Source organism: Oryctolagus cuniculus, chromosome 12 (assembly GCF_051225735.1).
Source record: "Oryctolagus cuniculus isolate XC-2025 breed Fujian yellow rabbit chromosome 12, ASM5122573v1, whole genome shotgun sequence".
NCBI classification, from domain to species: domain Eukaryota; kingdom Metazoa; phylum Chordata; class Mammalia; order Lagomorpha; family Leporidae; genus Oryctolagus; species Oryctolagus cuniculus.
The window spans coordinates 37,836,649-37,854,902 of NC_142878.1; the positions used below are offsets into that span (position 1 = coordinate 37,836,649).

Sequence of the window (18,254 nt, forward strand, 5' to 3'; positions counted from 1 at the left end):
GAAGACACAGAATACCTGAGTAGACCAATAACCAAGGCTAGATTGATTCAGTGAGAGTCTCACAACAAAGAAAAGCCAGGACCACATGACTTCACTGCTGAATTCTTCAAACTTTCAAAAAAGAACTAGTCCAATTCTTAAACTATTCAAAAGAGGTGCAAGGGAGGGAATCATTCCAAACTCAGTTGATGAGGCCAGTGTTCCCTTAATTCCAAAATCGAAGATACAATCAAAAAAAGAGCACTGTAGACCAAAATCCCTAATAAACAGTCTCAAAAATCCTCAACTAAACACAAACCAAACAAATCCTCAGCAAGTCAAATCCACCGACACATCAAAAACATCACCTACTCTGACCAAGCAGGATTGATCCCAGGGATGCAGGGAACATGCACTAATCAATAAATGTGATACATCATATCAGCAAAATGAAGGCTAAAAATCAGGTGATTCTCTCAATAGATACAGATAAAGCATTTGATAAAACACAACATCTTTTCCTGATTTAAAAAAAAAAGCCTTTTAAAAATTGGGTATGAAAGGAGCATACCTCAACACAGTAAAGGCAACGTATGACAAACCCACAGCCAACATCATGTTAAGCGGAGAAAAGCTGGAAGCATTTCCACTAAGATCAGGAACCAGACAAGGATATCCACTCTCTCCACTGTCATATGCAATATAATTCTGAAAGTTTTAGCTAGAGCCATTAGGAAAGATAAGGAAATCAAAAATATATAAATTGAAAATGAGGAAGTGAAACTATCCCCGTATAAGATGCAATGGTCCTTTACGCAGAGGAACTGAAACACACCACTAAGAGACTATTTGAACTCATGAGTATTTGGTAAAGTTGCAGGATATAAAATCAATATACAAAAATCAACAACATTCTTACACACCAACAATATTCTGAATGAGAAAGAACTTATAAAAAAAGTATAAGAATGAAACTGACATCTTATGATTTGATTATTGTTTATAGCCCTTGTCTATATTTCTGTAAAACAATGGTATTTCTACTTTTTACTTGTTGAATGCTATGGTTAGTGGTGCATTAAGACTGTTATAAATTAAACTGAAGTATGTTATTGCAAACATTAAAGGAAAAAGAAAAGCAAGGAAGGAAGGCAAGAGGATTGAGAGAGGGAAGATTGGAGGGAGGGAAGAATTATTATCTTCTTAGAATTGTATCTGTGATACCTGTTCTCTATATTAAATTTTAATAAGGAAATAACATGTCATGTTTTGGTAAAACAATTTGAACTGAGAAGATTATCAACTTCGTACTCATTCACAATGCACTGTAAAAATCTCAGGAATATGTAGATTCTAGATGGAATATTAAAAAAAGGAAATAAATTATTTCATTTTCTGATAGGAATAAAACATCCATACTACCCAAAGCAATTTATAGATTCAAGGTGATCATAATCAAAATTCTAAGAACATTCTTCACAGAACTAGAAAAAAAATCATTTGGAAACACAAAAGATCTCTAAAAGCCAAAGCAAGGTTGAATAATACAAACAAAGCCAGTGGTACTACAATACCAAATTGCAAGACATACTACACGGCCGGCGCCACAGTTCACTAGGCTAATCCTCCGCCTTGCGGCGCTGGCACACTGGGTTCTAGTCCCGGTCGGGGCGACGGATTCTGTCCCAGTTGCCCCTCTTCCAGGCCAGCTCTCTGCTGTGGCCAGGGAGTGCAGTGGAGGATGGCCCAAGTACTTGGGCCCTGTACCCCATGGGAGACCAGGATAAGTACCTGGCTCCTGCCATCGGATCAGCGCGGTACGCCGGCCGGCTGCAGCTGCAGCAGCCATTGGAGGGTGAACCAACAGCAAAGGAAGACTTTTCTCTCTGTTTCTCTCTCTCACTGTCCACTCTGCCTGCCAAAAAAAAATAAAAAGACGTACTACAGGGCTTTATAATCAAAACAGCATGGTATTGCCAAAAAAAAAAAAAAAAAAAAAAAAAACATGTATAGACCAATGTAACAGAATACAAACTCCAGAAAATAACTCAAACATCTACAATCAACTAATCTTTGACAAATGAGCTAAAATAATTCCCTGAAGAAAGGACAATCTCTTCAACATACGGAATTGGGAATTTGGTTTCTAAATGCAGAAGTTTGAAACAAAAACCCTACCTTATACCTATACAAAATCAACTCACAACTTAAGACCTGAAACCATCAAATTACTAGAAGAAAGCAGAGGAAATACTTCAATCTAGGCACTGACTTCTTTGATAAAACCCAAGAAGCACAAGCAATAAACACAAAAATAGATACATGTGATTTTATCAAGTGTAGACTCCAGGGACCAAGGTTGTGGCATAGTGGGTAAAGCATCACCAGCAATGCTGGCATCCCATATAGGTGTTGGTTCATGTCCCAGATACTCCACTTCTGATCCAGCTCCCTGCTAATGGCCTGGGAAAAGCATCAGAAGATGGTCCAAGTGCTGAGACCTTGCACTGATGTAGGAGACCCAGATTCCTGGCTTTACCTGGCCTACCCCTGGCTGTTGCAACCACCTGGGGAGTGAGTCAGCAGTTGGAAGATCTCTCTTTCTCTCCATCTCTCCCTCTCTCTGTGTAACTCTTTCAAATAAATAAATATTAAAAAAAAAGAAATTTCTGGACAGCAAAGAAAATAATTAACAAAGTAAAGAAGCAACCAACAGAGTAGGAGAAAATACAAATTATATATCTGGTAAATCATTAATATTCAGAATATATAAAAAGCTCAAGAAACTCAACAACAATAATACAATTCAGTTAAGAAATGGGCAAAGGATATGAACAAGCATTGTTCAAATGATGAAATACAAATGGCCAATAGATACATGAAAAAAATGCTCAGGAATGCTAGCCGTCAGGTAAATGAGGTGTCATCTCACTACAGTTAGCTTTTTACCCAAAAATCAAAAAATCACAAATGTTGGTGATGTTATAAACAAAATCTACCATATAGGGGCCATAATTTTGGTGTAACGGACAAAGCTGCCACCTGGGAAGCCAGCAACCCATATGGGTGCCGCTTCAAGATCTGGCTGCCTCAATTCTGATCCAGCTCCCTGCTAATAGTTTGGGAAAAGCAGAGGATGATGGCCCAAGTGCTTGAATCCCTGCCACTCATGTGGGAGACACGGATATAGCTCCTGCCTCCTGGTTTCAGCTGATCTAGCCCCTGTCATTGTGGCCATTTGGAGAGTGAGTCAGTGGAAGGAAAACATCTCTTTCTCGGTCTCTCCATCTCTCTCTGTGACTTTTTCAAATAAATAAATTTTAAAATGAAATTAAATGAAGGGAAGAAAAAATGAAAGAGAGAGAGAGAGAAACAGTGGGAGGGAGGAGAAAATCTACCACATTACCCAAGTATCCCACTCCTGGGAATACATTCAAAGGAAATTAAACCAGCATATGAAAAAGATACCTGCACTGCCTGTCAGGAGACAGGGCATAGCTCAGCTAAATGCTCTGCTCCGGGTCCCACAAGATTGCAATCAAGGCATCAACTGAACTGCACTGTCCTCTGGAAACAACCACAGAGAATCAGCTCCCAAGCTCATTTATGTTGCTGGCAGGGTTCATTGCATTGAGGCTGCAAGACTGAGGACCCCAGATTCTTGTCGGCTGTTAGCACTCTTCATGTCCTAAAGGCTGTTTGCACTTCTCTACTACTATGTCCCTCTTCTTAGGCAGATACAAGATGGTAATTTCCATCTTTCAGGTAAACAGAAGGTCTCTCTCCAGTCTACTAAGAACCTTACATAATGCAGTATAACCAAGGGAGTGATATCCTCTTAACTCTGTCATAGTCTGTTAGTTAAGAAGCAAGTCACAGGTCTCATCCATACTCAAAGAAGGGGAAGATTCCCTGAGGGTAACAAGGAGGTGTCTGCCACAGTACACTTTCTCACCCCTACAATCTAACATCTCTGCCACATACTTTCCTCTATCCTGTTTTTCTTCAATTACTGCGCTAACCTAATATCAATTTGTTTCATAATAACAAGGTTAATGTATCACTAGGTTACCTTCCTATAATTGTATCTATGAAATACATGGAATCTGTTCTCATTACTACATCACCTCACAGCCCAAAATCTCATCATTTAAATTAGGTTCAACTGCGAATGAAGCATTTGAGTATAATCCATTATGTACTACTCCTGGGGCACAATTCCTCTCCATTTGTGAAACTAAAGATAGAAATTACGTGTCCCTAAAACACCCAAAAATCAGTGGTGAGACAGGAACAGGACAACATCCACAGATATTCCAGTTCAAAGAGTAGGGAAATGGAACATCAAAACTGGTCCATGGAAGTTTTGAAGCCTATTTTGGCCAATGCTAGAGTCTACTGATTAGGTTTTAAGACACGAGAATCGGCCTGCGCCGCGGCTCACTAGGCTAATCCTCCGCCTTGCGGCGCCGGCACACCGGGTTCTAGTCCCGGTCGGGGCGCCAGATTCTGTCCCAGTTGCCCCTCTTCCAGGCCAGCTCTCTGCTGTGGCCAGGGAATACAGTGGAGGAGTACTTGGGCCCTGCACCCACATGGGAGACCAGGAGAAGCACCTGGCTCCTGCCATCGGATCAGCGTGGTGTGCCAGCCACAGCGTGCCGGCCACGGCGGCCATTGGAGGGTGAACCAACAGCAAAGGAAAACTTTTCTCTCTGTCTCTCTCTCTCACTGTCCACTTTGCCTGTCAAAAAAAAAAAAAAAAGACATGAGAATCAATCTTTGTGATTCTCAGTCCTATCTGTCCTCTGGGCCAACCTTTTGCATGAAAGAGATCATGCTTGCTGCTGGGTTGTTTTATTAACCTTCCTGCCAGTATAATTTTGAGGTCTAACATCATCCTATCATTTTGTACTCTCTTGTCTTGTTTGGTTCAAACTGGTTTCTGAAGAAATAATTTTCTTAAGATCTTGGGAGATCTTTCATGGATTTCACAGGAAACTCACCCTGTTAGACAAAAGTCACATCCATTAATTATTTTTTCAAGAAAATAACTTTACTTTGCATCTTGCTGAGATGTCTGAGTGACAATGCCCTTAAACTTGTAGAGATCCTCCTGTTTGGGTAACAAGATTTTAAGGCATATTCTCAATTTCTTGAAAGGCATTAGCGTGACTGAGTACCCCAACGTTATGATCTTCCTGAGATCTTAGCAAAAAGTTTCCCAGTCACATCACATTCTTTTCTCTAGAAAATGCTTTCCTGACAGTGAATATTTTCATTTTATCATCTTTTGCCCTTTTGGAGAGGTTGATAATTCTCAACATCACCAAGTCCTAGTTTGTTTTAACAGTTCTTAATTTCTCTCTCTCCTCTCACATTTTACTCTGTGTAGCAAGAAGAGACCTGACAGCACTACGTTTGCTTAGAAACTATCTTCTCTATATAACCTGGCTCCACACTTATTAATTCTTCTTCCCACGGAACTTCAGGAGACAATTTTGCTCACTACATTAAAAGGATCCCCCTTCTACCAGTTTCCAATAATATGTTCATTATTAGCTTTCCAATATGTTCATTATTGGCTTGTGGGTCCTCTGCCCCAACATCTTTGAAGACCAGATATCTAGTAACAGTCTATATGAGGGAATTTAAGCTTTATCTGTTACACTCCTTCAAATTCTTAAAGCCTCTGCTTGGTTCCAAAGCTGCTCTAGTATTTTTAGGTATTTGTTATAGCACTGCCCTATTTTCAGTTACTAAAATCTGCATTAGTTTCCTATTTCTGTAAAAAAAAAAAAAAGTTACCACAAACTTAGTGCCTTAAAGCAATACACACTTATTATCTCACAAGTTTCCATGGGCTAGGAGTCTGGGCACAGGTTAACTTAGTTCTCCATTCTGGGTCCCGCAGGCTGCAGACAAGGCTTCAACCTGGTTTTGTTCTCATTTGGAGGCTCAACTAAGGAAGTGCCTTCTTCAAGTCCACGTCCTTGTGGATGTATTTCTGAGGGCGCAGACTTCTGTCTAGCTTTTGGCTGGAGGTTGCCCTGAGATTCAAGGGCCACCAAAGTTCACCATTGTGGGGTCCTCCCAAAGACAGTTCACCTATAGCTCTTTGCTTCATCAAAGGCAGAAGTGTTTCTCCAGTCTGCTAAGAGTCTTACATACTATAACATAACTATGACCACGACATAAAATTACATTTGCCTTATCCTATTGGCTAGAAGCAAGTCACAGGTTCCATCTACATTCAAGGTCATACCTGTTGTTGGTTATCTTACAATGTATTTGCCATAAGAGGACCAAAGCCAGATTATAGTGAGTAACCAAATGAGTGGAATGTGAAAAAAAGAAAATAATGATTGTAGAAAATTTTCTAAGATTTGGTTGTACCAGAGTCAGTAATTGGAGAGGTCAAGGGTCAAAAACATAGATTTTTTTTGTATATTAAATAGTTACTCATAATGAAATGCATGTGGAATGGAACCTATAAAAAGTCCAAAAAGGCCTAAGGAAGAAAAAAAATAGGAATAATGATGGCTATTGTTTATTAAGTATTTACTATGTTCCGGATACTAAAGACTTAAGTAGTTACTTGATTTTTCTCATTTAGTGCTTGCAAAAAATCTTACGTGTTCTCTAATCATCTCCATCTTAAGATGTGAGAACTGAAAAGAGGAGTGACTTTCTTGTTGGCTCATGGATGGCACATGGTAGACCTGGGATAAAAATCCAGGCAATTCATGTCCAGAATCCATCCTGTCAACCAAGAATTTTATTCCTGAGAATATGGGTGTGATGGCAATTTTAAAATGCTAGAATATTGTAAAAATGAAATGAGGCCAGATTGGCACAATGCCCTCATTCTATCTGATGCATATAGAGGGTTAATTGATGTGAATTGCCTTTCACTGTTAGTAGCAGCAGCAGTAGTAGTAGTAGTAGTAGTAGCAGTAGCAGCAGCAGCAGTAGTAGTAGTAGCAGTAGTCTATACATGTTTTGCATTATTGAGTATACACCAAAAAATCCAGAAAATATCTAAAAGTCCTTTACATGAATAGGAAATCCACCTGACATTAACTAGACTCTGATGTCTCCTAAATATCAATTCAAATCTCCAATCCTATGAAAAATTTCAATGTTCACTGGATTAGGTGTTAACTAAAATAGTGACAATATGTTTAAAAACTCCACTTCATCTATACTACTACTCATAATTTAACAATATAAGGCAATGCATAATAGTTTTAAATGTTGCCTGTTGTTAGAGTGCTGCAATTAATGTTTCTCAAGAAACTAAGATACACTCTCTGGGGAATGTCTTCAACAATCCTATTTACAGTACACATATACCCCAAAACCCAAGACTGGCATCGTAATACATGGTGAGCTGATGGGAGGCAAGGAGTCGCAGTAAGGTCAGATGTCTACAGCAGTCTCACAATATGGATTCCACACACTGAGTCAACATCAAGGAGGAGAATTTGAGTGTGGCATGCATTCATTGATTTAGAGTGCTCAGTGGTTATAATATCAGCTAAAGAACTAAATATTTTCGTATTTATCAAAGAAAGCAGAGCAGATGACTTTACAAGTTCCTTTTACTAATCATCAAAAGAAGAGGTCATTTCAATCTTTAGACAAATTCATTCACCAAATAGAAAGGGGGGAGGCATTTTGCCTAGTGGTTAAGATGCTTGTTAAATCACCTCTTCACCCATGGTGGAGTACCTGGGTTCGAGTCCCAGCTCCACTAATGTGCATCTTGAGAGGCAGCAGGTTATGGTTCAAGTAGTTAGATCCCTGTCACCAACACCCAGAGAGACCTGCATTGAGTCCCAGCTCTCAGCTTCATCCTGACACATTCCATTGTGGGCATCTGAAGAGTGAATCAGTGGGTTACAGTGCATTCTCACTCCTCTCTCAAATACAAGCTTTTTAAAAAGGAAAACAGGAATGTTCACCCAAGTCACCCCAGGGAACCAATACAGCCTTGATACTCAAATCCAGCAAGTCCTTTCCCACTCATGAATACAAACACAAAGATCCTCACCAGCAAACTAAATTTAGTAAGGTATAAAAACATAATATTCTCTGATCAACTTGGTTTAACTCAGGAATTCCTGGTTGGTCTAATATGAAATAATCTATGACATCTAATCTGCTACATTAACATATTAAAGGATAAAAATATAAAAATCATTTCAACACTTGATGTAAATAATTTAATAAAATTCAAAGTGGCAATAGAAAATTCTTGTTATAGATTTATTTATTTATTTGAAACAGAAAGAGTAGGATGGAGAGAGAGAGTTTCCATCAACTGGTTCACTCCCCAAATTGCTGTAATAGAAGGTCTGGTCCAGGTTGAAGCCTGGAGCCTGGAGCTCCACCCAAGTCTTTCACATGGCTGGCAGGGGCCCAAGTACTTGGACCATCACCTGTTTTCTTCCTACATACATTAGAAGGAAGATGGATAGGAACTGGTGCCACTGGTATTTGAACGTGCACTCAAGAAGAGGATCCCAGCATTTTAAGCAGCAGCTTAGCCCACTGTGCCAAAGCACCAGCCCCAGAAAGAAAATTCTTTAGCCTTATATTAGTTCAAGTAGTCTACAAAAATCAACCATAAATTTCATTCTTAGTAGCATAAATCTCTTTAAAATTTGGAAGAAGACAGGATGTCTCTGTCACCATTCTTTGTTTTGCTGTTAGATAAGAAAAAGAAATGGAGAACAAAGAAAAATAAAGGAAGATATAAACTACTCTTATTTATAAAGTATTTAAATTTCTACTTATGAACCCAAAATAATGATCTGAACTATTTTCAGAGACAATAGGAGAGAGCACAGCAAACTGGCTCATTACTATGCAAATTAAAAAATTTATTTTTATAAACCATCAGTAAACCAATTTTTTAGATACCACTTACAGGCCTGCCTGGTATTGCGGTGTAGCAGGTAAAGCTGCCACTTGCAACACTTGCATTCCACATGGGCACTGGTTAGAGTACCAGCTGCTCCACTACCAATGCAGTTCTCTGCTAATGTGCCCCTGGGAGAGCAGCAGCAGATGTCCCAAATGTTTGGGTATCTGCACCCACGTGGGAGATCCAGAAGCTTCTAGCTCCTGGCTTTGTCCTGGCCCAGACCTAGCCATTATGGCCATTTTGAGAGTGAATCAGCAGGTGGAAAATCCCCCTCTCTGCATCTCTCCTCTCTCTGTAACTCTGACTTTAAAATAGACAAATATAGCCGGCGCCGCGGCTCAATAGGCTAATAATCCGCCTTGTGGCACCAGCACACCGGGTTCTAGTCCCAGTTGGAGCACCGGAGTCTGTCCCGGTTGCCCCTCTTCCAGGCCAGCTCTCTGCTATGGCCAGGGAGTGCAGTGGGGGATGGCCCAAGTCCTTGGGCCCTGCACCCCATGGGAGACCAGGAGAAGCACCTGGCTCCTGCCATCGGATCAGCACGGTGCGCTGGCCACAGCGCGCCAGCCATGGTGGCCATTGGAGGGTGAACCAACGGCAAAGGAAGACCTTTCTCTCTGTCTCTCTCTCACTGTCCACTCTGCCTGTCAAAAAAAATAAAGAAAGAAAATAAAGAAAAGAATTAAAAAAATAGACAAATATTTTTTAAAAGATACTATGTATAATAGTGATGAAAATTATGAAAACATCTAGGAACACTTTCAACAAAAGATATATAAAATCTATTTGAAAGAAAATGTCAAATAAATGGGGAGGTATATTATCATAGCCATAAACTAAAAAATTCATTATCTTAAAGGTGTCAATTCTCCCTCAAATTTAGTATAATTTCAATCAAAAGTCCAAGAGTGTTTTTAATGGATATGGGTAGATGAATTTAAAATGTATGTAGCAGAGTAGTGTCTCTGGCAGGTATCAAAATTACAAGAAAGATTGTGGTAACAATAATTGAATTTTTGAACAGGAGTAAAATTGACCAAAACCATCCATGATCCAAACATATATGAAAATTTAAAATATGATAAATGTAGCACTGAAGATCTTTGTACTAAGGAGACTATTTCAATACACAATACTGAAACACTTGGATCTCCATATGGAGAATATTGAAATTCTTTCATTGTTTAACAACAAAAAAAAATTAACTTAAGGTAGAGTAAGTTGGTCTTAAATGGAAAAATCAAAGCAAACTTTTTAGTAAAAATGTAAGAGAATATCTTAGTAGCTTAGGTATGGAGAAGAATTTCTTATACAATATTGTGGGGAGCAACTGGGAGCAACTCGGACTAGACTAAGTTACTGGAATTAAGACTTATTCTATGCATCTGCTCTCCCACAATATGGCGCTGGGAGAGGAGGAAACAGCTTCTACCCAGCTGCCTCTCACCAACTTGACAAGCTGCAGGACCTGCTCCTGATTGGAGGAGAGCAGCGTACTCGGCGTGTGGGTAGCAGAGTTGGGATTGGTGGAAGAGGACTATAAAGGAGGAGAGAGACAACATGCACCAGGAACACCTGAGGAACATCTGAGCAGCCCCCGAGAGAGCCGGCTGGCAGTGTGCCGCTCCCCCGCGGAAGTGGGGAAAGTGGCAGGGGGAACCGCCCTTCCACGGAGGTGGAAGGGTCGGTAGCCAACTTGGGAAGAACCAGCAGCAAACCCAGGAAGGGCCGAGCGGACAAAAGAACAGCGCAGGGTCCTGTGTCGTTCCTCCGCGAAGAGGGGGAGCGACATAATGGTGCCGTGACTCGGATAGGAAGCCTAGGCAGGGTTTAGTGTCATTCCTCCATGAAGAGGGGGAGCAACATAATGGTGCCGTGACTCGGATAGGAAACCTAGGAGGGAAGAAACGGGAAGAAGTGGGAAAATACCGGAGAGAGAGACTAGCAAAGAGCCTAGGGAAAAGCCGGATAGAAAAGGTGCCGGAAGAAGCTATCGAAAGCCTAGGCATAGACTCGGATACGGACTACGGGGGGAAGCTGGGAGAAATCTCTTAGGTCGAAAGCGAAAGTGAAAGCTAGAACAAACAGACTCGGATACAGACTGTGGGGAGAAGCCAGGAGAAATGAGGGAGGAATATTGTTGGAAGAAAAGTTAGGAAACATACCGGGTAGAGAAAAATGTTAGGGAGGATGAAGCCGCGGGGGCAGGCCAAGGCGGAGACGTAAGCTAGCTTGGAATTCTTCAAGTCAGCCCGGGGAGCAAAAGGTGAAAATCTGGAACCAGAGGCAGAGACGTGGGCCGCCAGGTTGGAGTCCGTCAGATTAGCCCGGGGAGCAAAAGATGGGAAGCCAAACCGAAAGGCGGAGACGTGAGCCAGGTTGAATTCGCCAGGTTAGCCCAGGGAGCTTAGACTGAATACCGGTGGCGGAAACGTGAGCTAGGCTGTGTGATTCGCGGAAGCCGCCGCGTGCAGAGAGAGCACGGGGCGTGAATAGATAGGGAACGCGGGGCTGGCGCGAATGCTGTGGTGCGGTCACGAAGGGCATGGAGACCGCTGAGCGCGCGAAGCCGAGCCGCGCAGAGCCGGGAAGCCGCCGCGGGTGAGGTGCCGAGAAGCAGCCTCGGGGCGGGCGCCGGGAAACCGCGGGGATACGAGAAACAGAAGTTTAGAAGTAAAATGAGAGAAATAGGAATGCTGGTAGATAGAAGTAAAATAGGAGAAATAGGAATGCCCGGAGATAGAGAAATAGAGAAAAATAAGGCCTCCCCACAACATGGCAATGAGAGAGCTTGGATTCGGTCTGCCTGATTAGTAAGACGATAAGTACCTGTGGGCGGCTGCAGGTCACCGAAGACAGGCACATTATCAACACCAATAAGTCTCCCCACAAGACGGCAATGAGAGGGCTTGGATTCGGTCTGCCTGATTGGTAGGGCTTGTAAGCACCTGCAGGCAGTTCTAGCAGAGCAGAGCATGCGCTGCAGGGCACTGAACACAGGCACGCATCAGCGCCTAAAAACCTCCTCACAACATGGCAAAGAGAGGACCCGGATTCGGTTTGCCTGATTGATAGGGCTTGTAAGCACCTGTGGGCAACTCTAGTAAGCAGAGCAGAGTGTGTGCCACGGGGCACCGAAGACAGGCGCGTATCAACGCCAAAAATAAAAAGAAAGGGGGATCTGTGGGGAGCAACTGGGAGCAACTTGGACTTGACTAAGTTACTGGAATTAAGATTTATTCTATGCATCTGCTCTCCCACAATATGGCGCTGGGAGAGGAGGAAACAGCTTCTACCCAGCTGCCTCTCACCAACTTGACAAGCTGCAGGACCTGCTCCTGATTGGAGGAGAGCAGCGTACTCGGCGTGTGGGTAGCAGAGTTGGGATTGGTGGAAGAGGACTATAAAGGAGGAGAGAGACAACATGCACAAGGAACATCTATCTGAAGGAACACCTGTGCAGCCCCCGAGAGAGCCGGCCGGCGGTGTGCCGCTCCCCCGCGGAAGTGGGGAAAGTGGCAGGGGGAACCGCCCTTCCACGGAGGTGGAAGGGACGGCAGCCAACCCGGGAAGAACCAGCAGCAAACCCGGGGAGGGCCGAGCAGACAAAAGAACAGCGCAGGGTCCTGTGTCGTTCCTCCACGAAGACGGGGAGCGACATAATGGTGCCGTGACTCGGATATGAAGCCTAGGCAGGGTTTAGTGTCGTTCCTCCATGAAGAGGGGGAGCGACATAATGGTGCCGTGACTCGGATAGGAAGCCTAGGCAGGGTTTAGTGTCATTCCTCCATGAAGAGGGGGAGCAACACAATATCTTTTAAAAAATAAGCCCTGAGAAATTTAAAATTGTTTTACACATTACAGTTAAGACACAAAAAGAAAATCCTAGATAAACCACAACTCTGAGAAGATATGTGGCACATAGTCAAAGATTAGAGTACAGAGTTCATTTTTAAATGCCCAAAATCACTAAGAACCAGACAAGCACAAAAATGGAAAAAGGAAATTGAGAGAACAGGAGTAACTGATAAACACCGATACTCAACCTGATGCTCAGACTCAGGAACAGCGATCCAGACAACAGTGAGACAAAAATTTTTATCCAAATTGGCAAAAGTTAAGTTAATATCACCACTTATGGTAGAGGACACAGATCAACAGGAACACTCATGCCACAGGTAGGATAATGAATTGGTACAATTCTGGGGCACAATGTATCATTTTCTTTTAAATGTTTTCTATTTATATAAGAACAAATTTCATGTATCATATATACAGATTTAACAGCATAATGACACTTTCCATCATGTCTTTCTTTCCTCCCTCACTTCCAACCTCCTCCTCCCTTTCTTATTTTTCTTTCAATTTTTACAATGTGTGTCACTTTCTTGAAAGCTGAACAGTCACTCTCTGGGAATATATTCTGGAAAACTATTCCACGTGTTAACAGAAGATTAAAAAAGAGAATATTTAGAGAAACTCTATTCCTCAGAGGGGAAAAAAATAACCTAAATATTAGTTAACAAAGAAAATACAAAAGAGTAGTATAATTTAGTTCTATAAAGTGATTTTAGTTTAGATTTATAATAGTTACATGTCAAACTAAGTACAATCTATACATTGCACCATGGATTTAGCAAGTGTTACTCAGAGGACTTCTCACCTTTGTTCTTTTGGCCTTCATATGTGCTTTTGCTATTAGAGCAAACGTGGCCATATCAGGTCTATTCCATGTGATTCCTTCTGAGACCTGAATGGCCTTGTCATGATTTTCACAAAATGAATAAATGAGTGCTTGCTGTATAGGAGTCAAATCAATGAGACCTAAAAGGAAAGGAAAGTTTATCAATACCTTTGCCAGGTATCAAGGATTTAAAATATAATCATTTTAATGAAATCAAGCAATATAATAAACTTTCTTTGAATTAACAACTCAATATTATACCCAAACTATTTACTACCAGAAAAAAATAAGAAATTCTAATTATACACTAAAAGGTACAATTGTAAGCCTTATATTTTCTGTGATAGCAGCTCTCCAAAAGTTCACTGAAATAATCATTTTAGTAATTGACTATGTACATGTGAACCTCAAGTTCTAAAACCTAACTTTGACTTTCAACTGATGCTATATGTATTATATATATATGATATACTCACACACATATAGCTATTTCAAGTAGTATAAAAGATTTAAACCAATTATAATTTTGCATCAACTGTACTTACCTCTGTTCATTTCTGATACTTGATAAATAGTGAACTTTGCAAGTTCATAGCATTTCATCATAAGAAGATACTGTCCTCTGAAAGAAATAGTAGCTTTATGATTCTAAGCAACCTAAAATAATTTTTCTAAAAATAAAGTTTCTTATAATCAGGTACTTAAAATTTTATAATTAGAATACATCCATGTATATTTACATACTTTTGCATAAAAATAAGGTGAAAATTATAGATATTCTTATCATCTAAATAGACAAACTAGCAGACTTGTGATAAGAAAAGAATTTAGAAAGTGATAATGAAAGAAAAATTTGTATTGTCCAGAAATATAAAGAGAGGGAAGTATTTGTATAAATTGCTAAAATGTGAATCAGGAGTCAAATGAAAAAGCAAGCCTATATCAGAAAACATTGTTCCATTTCATTTTTCCAGGTATATAAATCTTTAAAGACTATTATGTATTTCAGCAGTGACAACTCATAGCTTGCAAAGGACCCCTATACAGCAAGCTCCACTGTGTCTGGAATACAATATATCATTCTTTTTTTCACTGAATCGCCTAAGGTTTACGTTTGGTACCTCTGTGGATACAATCACAACTGCTCAAAATAAGTTACCTTACTTTCAGGAGGCAATTGATAAATATACAACTATTCACCTGCAAAACTTAACCAGTAGCAAGCATTTTGACGGAAGGGTACAGCAAAGGGAAAAAGCTGTTTATCTTATGTAATAAGTTACCTTCAAGTTTAGCAAAAATAACAACTACATCCAGCTTGCTGTTGGGAGATGGCCATTGCTCAGAAATTAAATGTAACAGGAGGAGACTCAAAGAATCATGAGAGAGCTAAAGAGCCCAACAACTGGAACAGGTGCAAAAGGATTCAATTTCTAGGCTCATACCTTATTATGTATAATTGGATTCCATCTGGCTGAAGGTGTATAGCCCGAGATAATTCATTGACTGCCTTTTTCAACTTATTCACCTGTTGAATGATAAACAGAAACTTACCTCCTAATAAAACCGATTGCTTTTTGTTTTTTATCCCTTCCCTCTTTACTATGGAAAGGTTGCAAGGATATATCCTAATGCATGAATGTCTTAACAGTCGTCAAAAACATAGGGTATTGAAAAGTTTTAGCATATGTTCATGAGGCAAAGTCTTTTGATTTTTAAAATCACTTAATTTTGAGAACTGATTATACATACCATGTACACATACATTTCCATATGTAAAACTATATTAAACATCTTATTTTGGGTGTGTGCTTTCTTTTTCATTCAACTTTTCAGTTTCTCTCCCTCAACCATAACATTTTTTCACCAAACTTCACCCACGCTAAAAAATGAAACTAAAATGCAAAGAGGGCTAAAATAAAAAGTCAATTCCATTTGAAAATAAGATATAAAAAGCAAGCTTGCCCGAAAATTAAGTAAATGAACAAAATCTAAAAATGATGCAAAAACAGAACCTTATAGCATCAATATATAATGACAAGGAAACATTCTTTCCTTAATATTAGTCACAGAAATATAATCTGAATTTTTATATATTCAGAGACAAAAATCAACTACCCTTGGAGATATTACCAAATATACAGTACACAGACACAACCAAAATTAACACAGGACAACCAACCACAGCCTCCTACTATAATGACATAATGATGCAAAGAACAGTATGTACAAAACTAATCTGTGGATGGAAGTAACCAGCACATGCAGGAATAGTACAGACTGGAGCAAAAAGTGGTTAGAGTCAAAAGTGGGAACTTAAAAGGAGGAAGTTTGAGATTTGTTTAAACAAATTTGAGGGATCTATTCTTAGCTGATTCTGCTTAGGTTGGCATAGGTAATAAACCTGTTCTATATTGCCGCACCTGTTCTTCCAACTGCCCGTATCATTGCATTGAGGAAACCTTGGTTTGGAACTACAGACAGAGGTTCACTCTCATCTTTCCAAGTTTCCCTGGGGTAGGACCTCTCCAGGAAGCCTTATATTAGATTCACTCTGGAGACTGGACTCACACAGGGGAAATATATAGTCTTCTATATAGGCAAGGGTTACTTTATAGTATAAATAAATATATATAATATATACTATATATATATAGTATAAATATATATATAAATATATAATTTACTATATAATTGTTTTAATCACTTGGAAGTTGTACATACTTTATACTCTCTTCTGAACCTTGCTTCTGTTACTCAAAAATATCTCATGGAAGGGCTGGCGCTGTGGCACAGTGGGTTAATGCCCTGGTCTGAAGTGCCGGCATCCCTTGTACGTGCCAGTTTTAGACCCGGCTGCTCCACTTCCGATCTAGCTCTCTGCTATGGCCTGGAAAGCAGTAGAAGATAGCCCAAGTCCTTGGGCCCCTGCACCCGTGTAGGAGACCTGGAGGAAGCTCCTGGCTCCTGGCTTTGGATGGGCGCAACTCTGGCCATTGTGGCCAACTGGGGAGTGAACCATCGGATGGAAAACCTCTCTGTCTCTGCCTCTCCTCTCTCTGTGTAACTCTCTCAAATAACTAAATAAATCTTTTAAAAAAAATCTCATGGAAATCCCTCCAAATCAGCAGGTATAGTTCATTTTTTTTTAATTGACTCCATAATATCCCATGGCGTAAAAACATCACCATTTCTTCAGCTATTGCCAGGTAAGGATTTTTGCTTCAAAAAATAGAGAGCTTTGAATAGGTGATCTTACACCCTTCTCTCATGCTGCTGCTCAGGATACATAACCTTCCCCAAAGGCCTGAGCTTCTTCAGCAAGGTTACTTTAAGCAAAAAAAAACCAAAAAACAAACAAACAAACAAAAAAAAACACATCATGGAATCATGTCCATGCCTTCCCCATCAGGGGTCAAGAGTAAATGTGGATCAGCCATGGGCTGTTAGCTCCACAGTTTTTTAGAATGCCAAAGATTTTGAATGGCACTCTAATCATACTGGTGCTGAGATGTAAACAGTGGAGAGCAGAACCCCAGGCAGCCCTCAGGGCACACATACGGTGCACAAGAAACAAGTCTTCGTGGTGTTCGTATGTAATTCTGAAGTTTCTTGGCTGTGGCATCACCCAGTCCATGCTGACTGGCCCATCCCTCAGAATGAAGTGCAGGACTTGCAGGGAAGCACAGGGGGCAATGAGGAGCCAGCTCCTGAAGGCACTGGTAGGCCTTTGGTTTTCAGAGAATTTGGCTGTTAGTTTAAGTGCAAAGGGAAGCTGTGGAAGGATTTTGAGCAAATAATCTGACGTGTTTTGGCAGGATTACTGTGGCTGTGGTGTTGAAAATCCAATGGAAAGAGTAAAAAACAGAAACAAGACTGGGGAGCTGCGGCAATAACCCTAGTGAGATCTGACAGTGTCTAGGAGATGGCAGTTTGTGGTGCAGTAGTGGAAAGACACATCTATTTTGAAGGGCAGAGACAAGAATTGACAGTGATTGTCTCTGGAAGGTCAAATTTGTTGCAGTTGGAGGACTTTTCCTACTTACTGAATCGTTCGGATTTGTTACACTAAGGATATATATAGATTTTTTTTTTTTACTGAAACATCTTGTAAAACTTTGAAAATATTTAAATGAATGTATATATGATTAGGATCCCATTCAATGAACTCATATACTCACCCATACACACACATATGCTAGACCAACAGACTCCAAAATATTTTCTTTAAAGATTTATTTATTTATTTGAAAGTCAGCATTACAGAGAGAGGGAGAGACAGAGAAAGAGATCTACCCACTGGTTCACTCCCCCCAGATGGCTGTGCCAGGAGCAAGAATTCTTCCAGGTCTTCCACACCACATGGGTTTCAGGGGCCCAAGCACTTGGACAATCTTCCTCTGCTTTTTCCAGTCCATTAGCAGTGGAGCAGCTGGGACATCAACCAGCACCCATATAAGATTCCAACATTTTAGGCAGCAGCTTTACCCACTATACCACAATGCCAGCCCTTAGACTCCAAAATGTTAATAGTAGTTACCTCTGGAGAATGAAATTATACTTATTAGTTTGCAACTATTTGAATATATTTATTACACTTAATAAATATATGATTTTATAATAAGAAAAGAGGAAATATTTAATAAAGACAATCATGTACAT

The 18,254-nt window shown here is 40.4% G+C and overlaps 1 protein-coding gene across 1 annotated transcript in view; it reads right to left on the minus strand.

Moving 5' to 3' along the window:
• Positions 1 to 18,254, minus strand: part of TTC6 (tetratricopeptide repeat domain 6) — a 225,872-nt gene that overhangs the window by 55,194 nt on the left and 152,424 nt on the right. Inside the window, exons 18-20 of the mRNA XM_008269509.5 lie at positions 15,038 to 15,120; positions 14,138 to 14,214; positions 13,572 to 13,732 (exon numbers count right to left, since the gene is read on the minus strand). Coding sequence (XP_008267731.4) covers positions 13,572 to 13,732; positions 14,138 to 14,214; positions 15,038 to 15,120 — 321 coding nt within the window. The remainder of the gene's footprint in view (positions 1 to 13,571; positions 13,733 to 14,137; positions 14,215 to 15,037; positions 15,121 to 18,254) is intronic.